Source organism: Amphiura filiformis, chromosome 10 (assembly GCF_039555335.1).
Source record: "Amphiura filiformis chromosome 10, Afil_fr2py, whole genome shotgun sequence".
In the NCBI taxonomy this organism is placed as follows: Eukaryota; Metazoa; Echinodermata; class Ophiuroidea; order Amphilepidida; family Amphiuridae; genus Amphiura; species Amphiura filiformis.
The window spans coordinates 68066535-68081661 of record NC_092637.1 but is presented as its reverse complement, the minus strand read 5'-3'; the positions used below and the strand labels follow the sequence as shown (position 1 = coordinate 68081661).

The following is a 15127-nucleotide window of genomic DNA, read 5'->3' as shown; positions in this document are numbered from 1 at the left end:
TAAATTAATTAATTAATTAATTAATAAACAATACATAATAAATACATAAATAACAGGAAAAAAGAGAATACACTTAACATAACAATAATAAATAGTCTGAGCTATCAACAACAAAAAACCCACAGTAAATAATAATAATAATAATAATAATAATATGCCTAATAATATTAACAATAATAGTAATAATATAATGATAACAATACTCACAGTAATAACAAAAGATATGCGCGTATGCACTGTTCAATTTAGGTAAATGGCCCATTTCACGGTTAGGCGCCACTTTTGGTGAAAAAAACTTGACATTTTCAAAATGGATTAAATTTCATTTAATTGGGGTTTTCTTTTCCACATAAGACCAGATTTTCATAAAAATATCATTTCCCAGCTTAAATCTCTCTACTTCTTGAAGAAAATTATAATTTATTATCTCATGTTATGTAATTTTTTTTTTTTTTTGATAAATATTGAGTAGTGAATATTTATACTTTTACTGTCCAATACATATATAATAGATATTTAAAATAAACAAGTATGTCATAGGCTCTCTTCTGACCAAATTTGGGCAAATTTTGTTGTGTAATGACAAATTTATGGCCACTTACATGTAATTTTTGTGGTAAAAAGGAAATTGACATGAAAAGGTTTACTCAACAATTTTAATAATCAATGAATGACTCTGATATTTCACAGCTTTGATGGTCATAATATGGGTAATGTTCACAAATAATATCAGCCAGTTTGAAAGCACAGGTCAAATTCAAGATTCTTATGTTTGTGCAATTTTGGATGTGACAGATGTCAATGTGAACGGAAACCACACATTGTAAAGCAGAGTATGTTTCAGAAAATAATGATTCAAAGAGTTTTCACACACTCAGTAAATGAAATGGGATATATTGAAACATATTAACCTGTGTTAGTGTTCATTTTAAAACATTGTTTACAATTTATAGAGGTGGATGTGACATTTTTAATTGTGAACAGAATATTTCATTATTATAAACAGTTTGCTTGTCAAAATATAAGCTTTAAAGCACTTCTAACACATATATTTTGATAGATTCTATTGAATTGAGCAATGCTAAAATGTTTTTCCTGACCCTTTATATTTTTGCCAAGCAAAATGTTTATAATACTGAAATATTCCGTTCACAATTGAAAATGTCACATCCGCTTCTGTAAATTGTATACAAAACTGTCCCCTAAAAGACAACAACAAAGCCATGAAATAATCATATGTGACATGTATGAAATAATAAACCTATTTTAGAAAGTCAAATATCATGTTGTTTAAGTATTTTGGAATAAAAACTACTAATTTTGAGGATGTGACATGTGAACGGAAATTGGAAGCTTTTTGAATCTCCTGTCACAATTAAAGAAGGCATGCTGAATTAAAAACTTATTGTGCCTTTTGATCCCCCACAAACCTGTAATGAAATAACTTCAAACTGGCATCCTAGTCCCATACCTGTCTTAGTTCTTTGAAGAAACTATTTTGGATGTGACAGGTACCATGGATGTGACACATGTGAACGGAAACTTTGAAATGACATCTGCAAGCTAAGTTGATAAAGGAGTTTTCATTAAATGGTGTCATTAGATAGCTCATAGCAGGAGATTTTTAAAAATCAAGGAGAACAAATTCTGCCACTTATTTGTTAATAAATTATACTATTTGGAAAATTAATCGGATGTGACAAAATTGTGAACGGAATTTGTTGGCAAAATTCAAAATATCGCTGTATCTACGTATTAAGAGCAACAAGTGTAATTTGTTCAACAAATAGTAACAAGACTCTGAACTTTACTAAAACACACTAGTTTGCCATTCATGTAAAGTATTAGTCGATCTATTCCACATTGAATAAGGTACATAGATGTGAACGGAAAATGTCACATCCGAATTCAGAAATTTAAATGGTTCTCATGCTAGTTTAACTGACAACTACTACTTTGTTCATGTATGGCTGTATAGTGCAACTTGTTCATTACATAAAAACAACAAACGCAGCTGGTAGGCTCAACATAGTTAAAAGTGGCAGCATTGGAAAATAAATGTCTGTTTTAGGTTGCTAGTAAAATGGTTTTTGACCACTTCTGACCCCTGTGCGCCCTGAAAGATAAAAGCAGAAAGGCCGATTAAGCTAGTGGAGGTAGGCTATACAGAGACAATGAAAAATCACCAACAGTCAATTCTGTAACCCCATTATTTTTTACACACCAGGCCAGATACGTTGAAAATCAAAAAGTGGCGCCTAACCGTGAAATGGGCCAAATTCATTGAATGTATAGTACCTCTAAGCCGTAAATAGTATTTTCAATGTCCCGGATGAGCCGTAAATAGTACCTCCAAGCCGTAAATAGTACTTTTGACCACGCCTTCAAGCGTGCGCGCATTCGATGCGACAGAACAGTTCACGCATACGCAGCGAAACTGCCATTGCGTCATTTCGGCGCTGCTGTAATTGGTTAGCCCGATTTTAGGCTATTCGATTTTTGAAGGGTATGTTGTGCTTAAATTAGCCGTGCTGTTCACTCAGGATAGAAGCGGGAGAGTCAAAACGTCAAATAATTTTCTTTTAACCAATCAATGAACAAAGAACATATTAATGAAGTATATAAAACAAATATATACTGCCTTTATTCGAAGTTCTGGTTAAAACTATGGTCCCTCGTTGAGATCAATTAATACTATTTTCCTTGGGCTGCGCCCTCAGGAAAATAGTACTATTGATCTCACCTCGGGCCCATAGTTTTAACCAGAACCTCTCATGGCAGTATATATTTGTATATTATTAACTATTAGTCTATTATAGGCCCTGCTGCCATTCAACATTGATCGATTATTATACGTGTGATCAGCTGGTGATAGCTCAAACAGAACACGGTGCATACATTGGATAAATAAGATTATTAATTTCCTTATATTAGTTCCTTCTAAGTTCAAGATTCTAAACAATTATTATATTCATCATTCTTGATTCACTGTCACGCTCAAAGAACGCTACAATAGCGTTTTAACACGAGGGGATGAAATGTCCAGGGGATGAAATGTCCAGGGGATGAAGTGTCCAGGGGATGAAGTGTCCAGTATTCAAGTAATACATCATGACATTTGATGTATAATCATGATTTTGAATATAAAACAAAGTTTAAACACATAATTAACATACATGTGTACAAAACGTACATGCGTATTAAAGCTTACCTCACTTTTAATAATCACAAATTGTCCAAGATCAACAGGTCAACCATCAGCATGACAGCATTGGACTAGTACATGTAGGGGTATTCCATGTAGGTAACTTCTCAGAAGTCAGCACACACCTTGCAGCCTTTTGATCTAACTTGTTTCTCTTTCATTCTTGACAAAAATCAATACTGCCAGATCAATAACAGATGAATGAAAATGTGGTCTGATGATCTGATCCGATATCAGCACATGGGGTCACTTAGATACTAAAAATATCAACCAAAGTTCCACATCAGAGCTTCATACGTGTGAACTTGTGAATCGCGTACTAGTGATGAGGCTATCAATTTGTTTACTATTTATTTACTTCCGGCTGCAGAGGTCATTATTGTGAATGGATTTAGGGAAAAATGTCACAATGAAGCGAGTGAATAGTGAGCAGATTCAGGCTGCAGTTCTGCAGTATTTGAAGAGACGAAACTATATTGTAAGTTGTCAAGTTGTTATTTCAAATGTAGTAAGGAATATTGATGAAATGAATGGGATTAGAGACTTATTAGAGCACTTTTTCAAGAGCGATGGTGAACCAAATTGGCTGAAACCAGGTGAATTCGGCACACATGACATTTGGATTTGTGCGTAGAAACTTGGGGGCATAAAGCTGCATATATACTGCACTTATATAAGACCGACGCTGGAATATTGCCCCGCAATATAGGATCCCTATACAAAGGAACTCACACAACAGGTGGGGAAAATCAAAATTCAACGAAGATCAGGCTCAGCGCTGCGTGCTTTAATATTTGCTTGAGAAGTCGCTCACCGATATAGCTTCACATTCTAAGCTAGGCAGTATCACAAAAATTTGAAGTTGTTTTAATCTGCTTGAAAATCATTTTATTGCAAAGATCATAAAATTCCCTTTAAAATGAGGGGTTGATCATCTCTGTAGGGTTAGTAATAGCGGAGTTATAGCAAAATATGTGTCGGAAAATTGACAATTTTTTAGTACAGGATTTTGAGAAAAAAACATTACACTTATTTGACCTTGACACTAATATCTAGAAACACTAATCAAATGTGTTTTTATTTGTTTTATTTCCCATTGTGTGATTTAAATGATCTATTAGGCCAATTACAATTGATTCTTAGTTTCCTGTTTCCCGCCCGCGTCCAAAGTAGAGAATTGCAAAATATTTAATTATTTTATTTATATTTTGGATTTTCTCTTTAAAAATAACTTTTAATGACTACCATTTGCTACTTTCTGACTTTGATCATATCATCTATAATGATGAATAAACATAGAACCTAATTGTATGTACCATTACTAAATGTATAAAATCAAACATAGTACATTTACTAATAGTAGTAAAATAATTAAATGCATGCTCCTTGTAAAAATGGCTTGATGAAGGTTGCGACCACTTATTTTAAAATAAAGAAAATAAAAGATAATTAATAATTAATAATTAAAAGTCGCCTCATCCCTGGTTTTCAACCATGAAACAGGAAACTAAGAATTAATTGTGAAGGGCCTTATACAGGAGTTCAACTGATTTACAAGTTGGATTGTGGATCAAGCATCACCCATGACTGTTGCGATATGCAAAAAGTCAAATGACGCAGCACGGACGACCACGCCCACAGCAATGAGCCCAAATCCACGCACGTTTCCGCCCAATTTCCGAGCTAAAGGACCAAAGATCAACATTTGATGAAGAAATTTGCCATTTTTATACATTAAAAATCAATAATAGTTAAAACATATTTAATTATCATATTTTAATGTGGTTTTGGTACAAAATGATGATCAGTTTGCCCGATTTAGGCAATTTTAGGGAATTTTGTACATTTAGCACCCAATTTTCCGCCATTTTCCGCCCAAAGTTACTGTAATGTTGCAAGTAAATTATGTCATTCGGCACTTTATTTTCACGTAAAAACACCCAAATTGGGTGTAAAATGTAAAGATTTGATGATAAACCTGCTGTAAATTTCATGTTTTTCACAATTTATGCTTGTTATTTCACTTAAAATCCCTAAGTTAAGGTCAAAACATTTCCATGTTGCCATGTTTCCATGTTTTGAGCCGTGTACAGACAAAAGTTTTAAGATAATACAACTTGCATGAGTATTTCGGCTGGAATTCGGCAACTTCTGCCTGCTCAAGTTCCATAAAAGTATACATTTTCTGAAAGGAAATTTTGTAAGGAATTCAAATATTCTGTCCATTGTAAAATTTGAATTAAAATGAAAGTCCTAAATCCAGCCTTTTAGTTGTGTCACCCAAGGCAGTTAATATGTACTGGCATTTGAAATGTGTGCGCATTAATCCGGCTCATCTCTCCAAAAGTCCAAAGCATCATCTACAATGAAACAACCTCATTTATCTCACTTGTTACTAAATACACACAATAATAACTCAGTCAGTTTGCCTTAGATACATTTCATTGATTACATTTATCATTCAAATTGAAATACATGTAACTTCCAATTATTTTTTAACCTGCAATGTGTTGCTGGCTGACTGCCTCAATGAGCTGGTTGCATCAAAGGATTCTGAAAGTCAAGAAGCAAAAAAACAACAACATTTTGTTACAGAAATCGTATTAAGGCAATGTTGCTAAAGTATGAATATCATCATGTTTATCATGTTTAAAATAGTTTTACGATATCGTTATAATAATCAAGTTTCCGATGTACAAAGTACAAACCTTTCAAGGTAGGTGCTCATGTATCAAAGACTGGCTTGCTGGTGATGACTGCATGGCTGATACTAGCTGGTGGTAGTGACTGGGTGACACTGGCTGGTGGCGAATGGCTTGGTCCCGGGCTTGGTAGAAGACGTGAACTGGCTAGAATAACTGACCATCTGAAAGTCGAGAACAAAAGATTTGTCTATTGTTGAATATTCAACACATTTTAAAATTGATAAATAAAAATGGCTAAACCTGAAAATAAAATTCTCCAATTGTTATGCTCAAAATAGTTTCGAAGTTGTAATAACAAATTTATCTTACAAACCTTTCAAGGAGCTGTGACCTGACTGACATGGGTGGGGGTCAGGGCTGACTGACACTGGGTGGGGTGGGGTGGTGAATGGCTGGCAGAGGCGGAGTGGCTGGCACTGGGTGGTGGCTGGCTGGCTGGCAGGGGGTGGCACTGGCTCGTGGTGGGTGGCATTGGGTGGTGGTGGCTTGGTAATCGGTTTGTGGACTAACTCAACAATCTGAGAAACAATATAAAAAAATTAATTCATTAATTTGGTTAACCTGAAAATAAAAAGAGGAAGTGTTAATCCTTAAAAAATCATGACCAAAACAAACGAAAAAAGAATAATAACCATGTTAAAAGAAATAAGTGAATAAATCATCACCACCTTAATCCTTTAAAAAATCTTGATAAAAAAAACCTAAAGCAAATTACTGGAAAGGTACAAAGGAAAAAGTAAATCAATTGAAAGAAAGAGCATTTTTTTATTTATTTATTTAATTTTTAAAATTATTATTTAATTTATTATTATTAGCATGCTTTTCTTTTTTTAGAATAAGAAAGATTGAATGAAAAAAAATTAGAATAACAAAAATAATAAATAAAAAAATAAACAAACAAATAAATAGATAATCAAACAAACAGATAAATACTAAATCAATAAGAAAGATTAAATGAAAAATTGTAAAAAATTATTTAAAAATAAATAAATAAATAAACAAACAAACAAATAAATAAATAATCACTCGTGAAAAAAATCAAAAAGCAGGCCTATAAAATCAATCAAGTTGGTTTTATAATACCCCCAATACCAAAAAATTAGAATAAAAAAAATAATAAATAAAAAAATAAACAAACAAATAAATAAATAATCAAACAAACAGATAAATACTAAATCAATAAGAAAGATTAAATGAAAAAAATTGTAAAAAAATAAATAAAAAAATAAAAAAAAATAAATAAATAAATAAACAAACAAATAAATAATCAGACAAACAAATAAATAAATAATCAATCGTGAAAAAAATCAAAAAGCAGGCCTATAAAATAAATCAAGTTGGTTTTATAATACCCCACCCCACCCCCAATATCAATCAATTGCAATGATTATATTTACAAGTCACGCACGGCACCGGCTGCATCACGCTGTTTTGCCAACAACGCAGTACAATGCACCCAATACAACTGTGAGGCTGTGACATTCGCGAACCTCGTCATTTCACACTTGACATGGGTGAAGAAACACACGTTTAGCGTCAACTCGCGTCACCCTCATGAAAAGTTTTTACCGATTATATGTTAAGTAAGCTTATATTATTTGAACAATGTATACGAATTTTTACGAGACCGACACAGTTTTGATAAAAAGAAGCAAAATTACACGGTATGTACATGACTGAATTGAACATTTTCGAACCGAAAATACGCCATATTTGCCCCCAAATTTCACCGATATTACAATAATTACAATTAAAACGCAAGTTTTATACATTAGATCATTATCATTTACACACAAATCATGCATTGTTACGTTCCGAAATGAAAAAGAAGAGACTTACCGGGCATGCAATCGGTCAATTTTAGTCCCGCGGCGATGTTTAAAAAACAACATGGCTGCCGACGCAAAGGTCACGAGCCGACTCGGGGGCGACGAACTTTTCGTGCAACAAATTTAGATCTACGATAGGGCGCCACTGCAAACGGCGATTGTGATTCTCCCTATCTAAGCTAGACTAGAGACCATTGCATTCAAAATCTAGTCAGATTCGATGAAGCATATGACACCGTGTAAAGCAATGGAAGTTCAGAAGTACAACACAGCCGAGGCGATTGCATCAAAAATGTTGCTACCCGAAGGGGTCACTCCCATTGACATTGTGGCCTGTAGTACACCATCCGCGATAATAAAAACATGTAAAAAGGGTAGTTTTTCGTGGGTAGGCACGATACTCACATATCGTGTTTAGGGTGTCATAAACATGAAAAATTGGAAAAAAGAGGATCAAAATTGTAATTGCTAATACGCGGAAATGAAATTTAAGGTATGAAATTTGATGCAAGGAACAAAATCCCTGTTTAGGGTGTGAAAACAGGCGTGTGTTGCCTGTTTAGGGTACTGTTTTAGCCAACGGTTCCTTGTTTAGGGTGCTTTTCAAAAGTTGATTATCGTGGATGGTGTACAGGCCACAATCAGGGTTAGCGCTGGGTCAAAATTTACGGGGTCCATTGGACCCCTTCAACCCCCAATTTCAAACATTTCGGGGTCCGGGGTAATTTTTCTGGGCCACAAAGTTTGTTCGGAATTTTTTGGGTAATGTGATATATGAACACATTAAGAGTACCGTACTGAAGACGAACAATAAAGAATTGAAGAAACAAGGAGATATTTTGTGACTGATCATGTTTTGAAGAATTTTGCGACAATAATTACCACATGGCCACCCATGCATGGAAAATTGTAACATTTAAAGCTTATTACTGGGTAATTTTGTCATTTGGAAGGACTGAATTTACTAGATGATGTCAAACTTTACTATCTGCGCCGGTAGAGGCAACGTTATGCAATTGCAGTGTTGCAGGCCGAATGTGGTTCAAAATTCGGCACCCTAACTTCTTAAGCTGATTATTCATGTGTCCTTTCTAACACAAATTTTCCTTCAGTAATCAAGAGAAGTTCTACATTTTTGAGTAGAGGAAACTCACAAATTTACTAGCTGAAGCATTAAAATAATGTGAGGAATCTATGAAATCCTGAAAATCTTGTATAATTTTGGAAGATTGTCACGCAGGGCAGGATACACGATATTTTCGTCTCACCACTGAACTATACACCCATATAAACATTGCTACTTCTATGACGTCATAGTTGTCTGGCATTAATTTTGGAGTATGAGATCCACAAACTCACGTAATTTGCATAATATAATTTGCATATAACGGAGAATACTGTATTTAGTTTGATGATCAATTGGCGAATTTCAGGGATCTTTCTTGCATTCTGAAGACTGACATTGAAATTTATTGCGTCCGGTCGGACGCAGAAGGTTTGATAATTTCAAAATTAATGCGTCCGGCGCTCAAAAAAAGCGTCATGGACGCGAAGACGCGATCTGGCGCGAACCCTGGCCACAATGGGAGTGACCCCCCTGCCTCTGGGTAAAATTACACTTTCAGCACAATTTTAGACTGTCCAGATTTGGTAAATCTTGCTCAAAAGATCATTCAGTTGTCTCATCGAAATAACTTTCATCCAAATTTCAACATTAACAGAATAAATAACCTCCGGTGCAAAGAATTGCACCGCTGTCCGACCGAAAAACTATAGCAAAGTACTCTAGCATCGAATGCGTAAATATCGTGTGCAAATTCGAAGCTACATGTAGAGTTCTCGAGTAACGCGTTATATTTTGTATGACTTGATAAAAAATTTAAAAAGATAAGAGAAATAAATGTTATAACAATCTTGCATCTTTTTATATAATAAAGTTTCAATTACTTTTTTGTAGCCTCATCTCATCAAAATGGCAATTTTTTATGGCTAATTATAGGAAAGATAACCCTTTTACAAAATTTTGAAAATTAAACAAAGTACCGGTATTCTAAAATTCTGAAAATACAAAAAAATACATTTAAGTGCACAAACTTTTTTCTTCTGGGTAAGAATTTTTTTTCTTGCATGCAACAGCCTTTTTCTTGCAGGTTCGAAATTTGATAAAATAGGTTCCTGCAAGGAAGAATTACATAACTTTACCCAATGTTATACGACTGGTTCAGTTCCCATTCATGCATGCTGCCAGATCAAGGCAAAAATGGCAAAAACTAAATTCAGTATGCAAGCCTATTAAATGTTATCTCTATACTGCGCCAGAAAGTATCCTTCACTTGGAAAAATAATCACAATTTCAAAACTGAACCATATTGGGGTAAATTTGGTTTTTTTAAAAGATATCTAATCTGAAACATTACGACACCCCATTGAATCCAGTGTGACTTCAGGAAGCAAAGTTACAAGCATTTGTAATTTTGTTGCACTTGTTGGATTCTTTTTGTGCCTTGTGTAGGCCAGTTTGTCACTTTTAAAACTGGACCTTCATCTATTCAATTGCTTGTAAGTTTACTTCTTGAGGAATGGATTCAATGTGCATTGTGCTGTCAAAATGTGCAGGATTAGATAGTGCATCTATTAAAAAACAAATTTTCTCCCAATATTGTTCAGTTTTGAAATTATGATTATTTTTCCAAGTGTAAGGATACTTATTTGGCGCAGTATAGTAATAATGACGTAATTTCTAATCATGACTCAGGTTTGGTCTCCATGGACCAGATCATGTCACATATTTAAGAAACCAATGTTTTCTTTTTTTAATTTGAAAATCTTCAATTTCCTCAAATGACCAGAATTGCATAATTTAGAACCCAATACCGTATTTCGTCAAATAAACGCCCCCGGGGGCGTTACATTTTCCCAAGGGGGGCGTTTATTAGAGGTCATTTTTAGCACGACAATTCCCGTTAAAATCATTAGGTAAGCTTAAAAGTCACGCTAAAATGACAAACTATGAACTTTTGACACTGACTTTTGGTTCACTTCCAGGTTTCTGATCCAGATTTTCGCCAATTATTGACGCTATTATCGACCATGTGCGCAACTTGGTAAGCTTACTACACAAGATAGCATGGAAATATCGGCATTTTTGAAACATCTTGGTTGAAAAAAGTGGTGGGGGCATTTATTTGGGGGGGCGACTATTTGACGAAATGCGGTATGCGATTTGCTCTTAGTCCAAATAATCAGTCCCAGAACAAAATATTAATTTCTGACATGATCATGTTCTGGGTCTGAACTGATCTTGATGGCAAATTGGACAAAAGAAGCACATGGTTCTACTTGACAGCTTTTTAATCCCTATTCATCTTACGTGAATCACGCTATTGTGGACCATCATTCTGATACTTGAGTATTTGTCTACCTCTCTGTTTGTAAACAGATGAGGAGGTAGAAATTGTCATCCTCGCCGAATAGGAAAGTCAGCATAATAGTACGGCACTGCCGGTAATTTGCTCTCATGTTTTTTGTTGTTTTTGTCTGGGCTCTAGATCTAGAAACATTGCATCAAATATCCATTTTGTGTTTTCTTTCAGGATACCAGTGCTGATAATTTTAGCAAGAAATCGATAAAGCTAACAGAATCATTGACGTCTATGGCAGCGCAGGCTGCTGCTGATAGGGAGATGGGTGCATTGAACATGGTTTCATGTACTACATGGTAAGTAGGGGTATCTATGTTTACCCGTTTAACTGGCTGTAAATGCACTATCCGTTTATGAAAATCACTAACCTTTTAAACGTAAAAAAAAATAATAATAATTAATCTCTCGATTACTCCTCTCCACCCAGGTGTATAAATGGGTACTCTTACATGTAAATGCTGGGATGGTAACAGACACGCTGTGGAGGATTTGTGGTGATCCTCCCACAGCAACATTTCACTTGCCTAATCGTTAACAAAAGAGAGATGGGCACTACGTCCTGAAATGCAGCTCCTTTACCTTTACCTTAAATTTTTGTGTTAACTTTATTTGTTTTTTGTTTCTAGTGAGGCAGATGGGGATGTTTATGAAGAACAGTTCAACAAATTGAAATGCTTCATAGATGAGAGTCTGGAAGAATACAAGGTATGTTATAATCAACTAGGGCTGTTGCTAGGGTGGATGTGGGCCATGGTGATGGTGATTCAATTTCATGAGGGTGATCATCACCAAGGTTTTCATGTTGCGATAGCATAGCAAAATTTACAGCGATATCGATCATATCGCGATAAATTTTAAGACCAGGAAACTTGAACGCTGTCCATGTTCGACCTGATTTCCATGCAATAATATTGAATGGATTCCTGGAAGGAATTTCGTACATCGCAAGTGCTTCATTATTAAGAAAGGTAAAATCTATTAAAAAAAAAGTAAAATCTGACTTCCAACTTGGAATGTTATAGCAAATTGACGACTTTATTCAGCTTTCATTTGGAAGTTGTTCAGTCTAATGTTTATCGTGGGGTTATTTATGAAGCAGTGCAAATTATCGCATCATGATAATTAACATTTTCTCACAATATTATGCAAATATTTACTGCTATGAGGGCACAGTTAAAATTATAGGCCGAGGTGATGTCAAAACCATGATTCATGGTTTTGACATCACCGAGGGCCTATAATTTTAAACTGTGCCCAATATTAAGCAGTCAATATTTGTTTTATATACCGAATAATATAGATTCTTCTCATTTGATTGGTTAAAAGATTTCCTGACTGACAAGGCCTACAAGCTTTTAACTGCATAGGCCTTAGGCTTAAATGCACACAGTGCATACAAGAGCAAGGGTGCAGAATTTGGACCAATATCTACCGATTTCATATCTAAAACAACCCTACCGTTTCTGTGCTAACATCACACACTGCCGAGTCTCCAGGTCGTAGTAATTTGTCTAAAAAGTGACATTTAGCAGCTATAAATCCTTGACATGTAACAGATTGTAAACAATCACTGCACTCAGGGCGGCCGGTGAAAGATCGTCGTCAAGGAGAGGTCAAATTCATTGCAAACTGTGACCGCGATAGTCTCTTTTACAACACTGTAATCAACGCTGGCCGTATAGTGGGTGCGCAATGTATACGAGCGATCTGTGTATTCGGGGTTGCGAATATCCAATTATTTAGCGGGCACGGTTGAATCTATGCCCGGGCACAGTTGTTGCTTATGAGCGTCATCTTGATAGAAAAAGGGGGCACAGCTATTTTAATGACTCCACTTTTAACCAATCAGATGAGAGGAATCTATATATGAGGTATATAATGCGCGATATTGCACACCCTTACAATTTCACTACTGAATTTGACTACTTGCTGCATTTCTGAAAATCTTGCTAAAACTGCACAAAAAAACAACAGTTTTGTGGTTTCTTATACCGTATTTTCTGTAATAAACGCCCCGGGGTATTGCATTTTTCCAAAAGGGGGGCGTTTATTGAAGGTGAATTGTCAGTGAAAAAAAACGTTAAAATCGGGTTAAATTTCCCGATGGTGCTCCTGTAGAAAGAAGGGATTTACAACTAAACTAATACTACTACCATGGCGGCGCTCACAGAAATTGAGTGGAAAATATCATTTCCGTGGTAAATACAACAAAATTACACCCATAAGTGCATCATCAAGCAAGAATCTACTGAAATTCTACCATAATTAGGTAATGAAATGGATGGAAGTTTGAGTCATAATAGGTTTTGTCCATGCAATTTAGCAATCGTCACTGACATGACTGATGCAAGTTTTTAGCTTACTCACACGATATAGCATGGAAATGTTTGCATTTTTGTCAATTTTTCACTTTTTGTCATTATTGCAGAGTGATCTTCAAGGACTTCTGTATCCATTGTTTGTGCATTTATTTCTTGAGATGATTTATGGAGGACATAAATCTGCAGGTAAGTTGATTACTTTACACTTTTTCTCCCCGCCCCCCAAAAAAAAAACCACCCAATTTGTGGGGTGCATTTTCATATAATTTTTCAAAACACCCAAAATTGACAAATTGGGAGCTTTTCCTAGCCAATATTTTTCCTCCTCAAAATTAAGTAAACAGGATAAATAAAAGTTGTGATCAGTATTTATTTAAGTAGACTTGAAATCAGTCACTCCTGTTAGTCCGTCTTGATTGGTTTGAGCAGCAGATAAGGAACTGTATTCGCTGTCAAAGTTTTTAATAATCGGATTAATAGAAATAGATGAATATAATTTTTGAATAGATCACCGTGCACTACAAGCAGGTTGCACCCATCACCTGTGTATGTCTGCAATCATATAATTTTTGAATAGATCGCCCTGCACTACAAGCAGGTTGCACCCATCACCTGTGTATGTCTGCAAACATAGATTGAATACAATACCGCCGCTCTTTTCAAAGATTTTAATCTTACAGGTGCGAGTGATTAGCATTTCTTTGGCATCTATGGCTCAATGCATTGGTACCGTGTGAACGTTGTAATACAGGGCGATCTATTCAAAAATTGTATTCATCTATTGCTATGGTAATTAATCCTGTTACATCATCACTTTGACAGCGAATTGTACTATATCATTATTTTGAACATGATGATGAACTATTGGGCAAGCTTAATCACTTGAATCAGATGTAAATGATGCTGCTTGCCATGATCCCAACCAGGTGTCAAGATCATTCTGATACCCATGCAAAAATGTACTGATTTATCCTAAAAATTGACTATTTCGGTTGAAATCTGTACACCCACTGTGGAAGACATGACCTTAATCTCCCACATAGGGGGTGTAGATTTAAATGGGAGTCATTCATTCAGGTAGGCACCGGAGTTTTTGGGGGTCCATCGCGATTTTGGTGGTCCATCGTGAATTTTGAGAATTTTGCCAAACACACTACTTTTCAATGTAAATTCACCAACAAACAAAATCGCCAAACCTGCGCAAGATGAAATTCCATTTGATGCAGGCCCAGCGCCTGTTTACGTGAGTCCAGACCAGCACAATATCCTCCCCGAAAGCCCTTCCGTGATATGCAAATGCCCGATTTTTTCCATGACGTGTTACCATGTGTGGTAGTTAATTCTTTACATCGATCGTATGTATGAGTGACGTCATTAATCATATGCATAATTGATTGAGCGAAGAAGGGTAGGATATAAGTCACAGAGCGCAGCGCGAGATACTGAATCAGTTCATGACAAAAACAACATTTGGACGCCAAAAAAGTACAGTTATGCATTAAAATGTTTATTGTACAGTACAGTAGTAGCTTTTCACATAAAATTTGCATTGTTCACATAATGTATCAACTTCATGGAGAGAAAAACATCGGACTAGCACGTGTGAAATAGGTGCAGAATTCGGCATACTTGATTTATTTCGAAT

The 15127-nt window shown here is 35.3% G+C and overlaps 1 protein-coding gene and 1 long non-coding RNA gene across 3 annotated transcripts in view; one reads left to right on the top strand and one right to left on the bottom strand.

Annotated features, from left to right (window-relative positions):
• Positions 1–3578: 3578 nt before the first annotated feature.
• LOC140163208 (TAF5-like RNA polymerase II p300/CBP-associated factor-associated factor 65 kDa subunit 5L) overlaps positions 3579–15127 on the top strand; it is a 29469-nt gene continuing 17920 nt past the window's right edge. For both annotated transcript variants that reach the window (XR_011860420.1, XM_072186603.1), the window contains exons 1-4: positions 3579–3683; positions 11333–11457; positions 11788–11866; positions 13590–13668. Coding sequence is in view for 1 of the 2 variants with exons in the window: in XM_072186603.1 (XP_072042704.1) it covers positions 3591–3683; positions 11333–11457; positions 11788–11866; positions 13590–13668 (376 nt within the window). In the remaining variant the exon portion in view is untranslated. The remainder of the gene's footprint in view (positions 3684–11332; positions 11458–11787; positions 11867–13589; positions 13669–15127) is intronic.
• Positions 4748–7843, bottom strand: LOC140162373 (uncharacterized). The gene is made up of 4 exons (XR_011860260.1): positions 7750–7843; positions 6224–6428; positions 5914–6071; positions 4748–5758 (listed from the first exon to the last, which is right to left on the bottom strand). It is a non-coding gene; the product is annotated as an uncharacterized lncRNA (long non-coding RNA).